At 36.5% G+C, this 1824-nt stretch overlaps 1 protein-coding gene across 1 annotated transcript in view; it reads right to left on the bottom strand.

Moving 5' to 3' along the window:
- The window catches only part of SCLT1 (sodium channel and clathrin linker 1), a 42642-nt gene that overhangs the window by 31266 nt on the left and 9552 nt on the right, over positions 1-1824 (bottom strand). Inside the window, exon 8 of the mRNA XM_031553254.1 lies at positions 480-602. Coding sequence (XP_031409114.1) covers positions 480-602 — 123 coding nt within the window. The remainder of the gene's footprint in view (positions 1-479; positions 603-1824) is intronic.

Below are 1824 nucleotides of genomic sequence, written 5' to 3'. Positions count from 1 at the left end.
GGGAGACATCATTATGGCCTTTCCAGTATTTAAAGTGAGCCTATAAACATGAGCGAAATCAACTTTTTACATGGGTAAATAAGTGATAGAAAAAAGGAAATGGATTTAAACTCAAGGAGGGAAGATTTAGATGAGAATGTCAGGGGGAAGTTTTTCACTGAAAGAGCGATGAAGCGCTGGAACGGGCTGCCCAGAGAGGCTGTGGATGCCCTGCCCCTGGAGGAGTTCAAGGCCAGGTTGGATGGGCCCTAGGCAGCCTGGTCTATTACTTGATCTACTGGTTGGCAACCCTGCCTGTGGCAGAGAGTTGGAACGTAATGATCCTTGAGGTCCATTCCAACCCAATCCATCCTATGGTTTTATGATGATTCTATGATACTGGTAGAACCACTGCACTTCAGTTTGGCTACATACAGACACAAAATCTCTACAGTATACGAAGGCATTCCAAAATTAACAAAAATGTAAATGAAAGTTACTTGCTGTTTTAGTCTTTCAGCCATGTGAATCTGTGTTTGAGTCATGTGTTCCTGGTACTGCTGCTGCAGTTGATCAAGCTCCTGTGATACGGTCTGCCAGAGCTCTATTGCTTGTTCCTTTTCCTAAAAAGTTAAAGAATAAAGGTCTCTAAGATATTTACAGTACATTTCTATTGAAATGTGTTTTTTTTTTAATTATTATTATTCTCTGCACACATTACAACCATGCAAAACACCAACTCAGAGGCAAAAAACCCCAGATATTTACAAGATCACATTCCGTCTAAACAAGAGCTGCAAGTTCTGCACTATTTTTAATAGATCTTACCAGAAGTAAAACTCCACTCACGTTCTGAAACTGTCAAACTCTTGCAATTATTTACTTTAGGACTACAGTATATATAATACTCAAACACCAAAATTCAGGAGTCAGTTTAACCTCAACTTAGCCCACTGCAAAAGAACTGAAACTTCTTTGTAATATATTCAGGCCATTTTGCCGACCTATTCAGATCTAACTGTTACTTTCTGTATTCCAGATATACTTGCCTCTCATTTCACATTACATTTTAATTTAAAAAAAAAAATCAGCCTACCACAGTAACTTCAATCCAACAAAATATTTGATTCATGTTCTGGACAGAATTTCAACAAGGTAAAATTAGAGGCACAAATTAACACAAAAGCTTCCTACTTGTATGAAACTAGAGAGAAACTTCCTTCAGGTTTTGAAGTTGAAAATATAAGTACGGGTACAGTTGAGGTTGTTTTTTTTTAGCTATGTACAATGTTTTTAAATTGACTGAAGTACTGTATCTTTGATTTGTATGTACCATATACACCTGGCTCACATTTAAATCCATTGAGCAACATATGTTCTATAAAAAGGGTTTTAAGTTAATACTGAGTTCTTTTGCAGAGATATGGCTAAGCCTCCTAAATTTTGTAATCTATATTAAACACTTAGGGTAACATTAAGCACATAAGTATGAAATCTTCAACTATTAAGCAGATTCAAATATTTCCAAGTCTTAGGAAAAAGAATTTGAGGTTTAAAAGACAGGAAAAAAAAACAAACAAAAAAACCCCACATACAAGAAAATAGCAGCAGTAGGTAAAGTGCACTTATTTACCTTCTGTTTTCCGTGGTGACTTGTTCAAACTTCTGTCTCATCTCACTCATCTGCACCTAACAAAAAACATTTAAGTGGCAAAACCACTTAGACCATAGATGCAATTAAGACTTCGTTTTGCAAAAAGAATCACAGGATGCCAGAAACATACCTGATAAATCTACGGCTGCTCCCTCATTTCTTCCAAGCACTTCTCATACTCTACACTTTTT

Source organism: Meleagris gallopavo, chromosome 4, assembly GCF_000146605.3.
Source record: "Meleagris gallopavo isolate NT-WF06-2002-E0010 breed Aviagen turkey brand Nicholas breeding stock chromosome 4, Turkey_5.1, whole genome shotgun sequence".
In the NCBI taxonomy this organism is placed as follows: Eukaryota; Metazoa; Chordata; class Aves; order Galliformes; family Phasianidae; genus Meleagris; species Meleagris gallopavo.
Note: the sequence above shows the minus strand (reverse complement) of the source record. Positions and strands in the feature narration are given on the sequence as shown.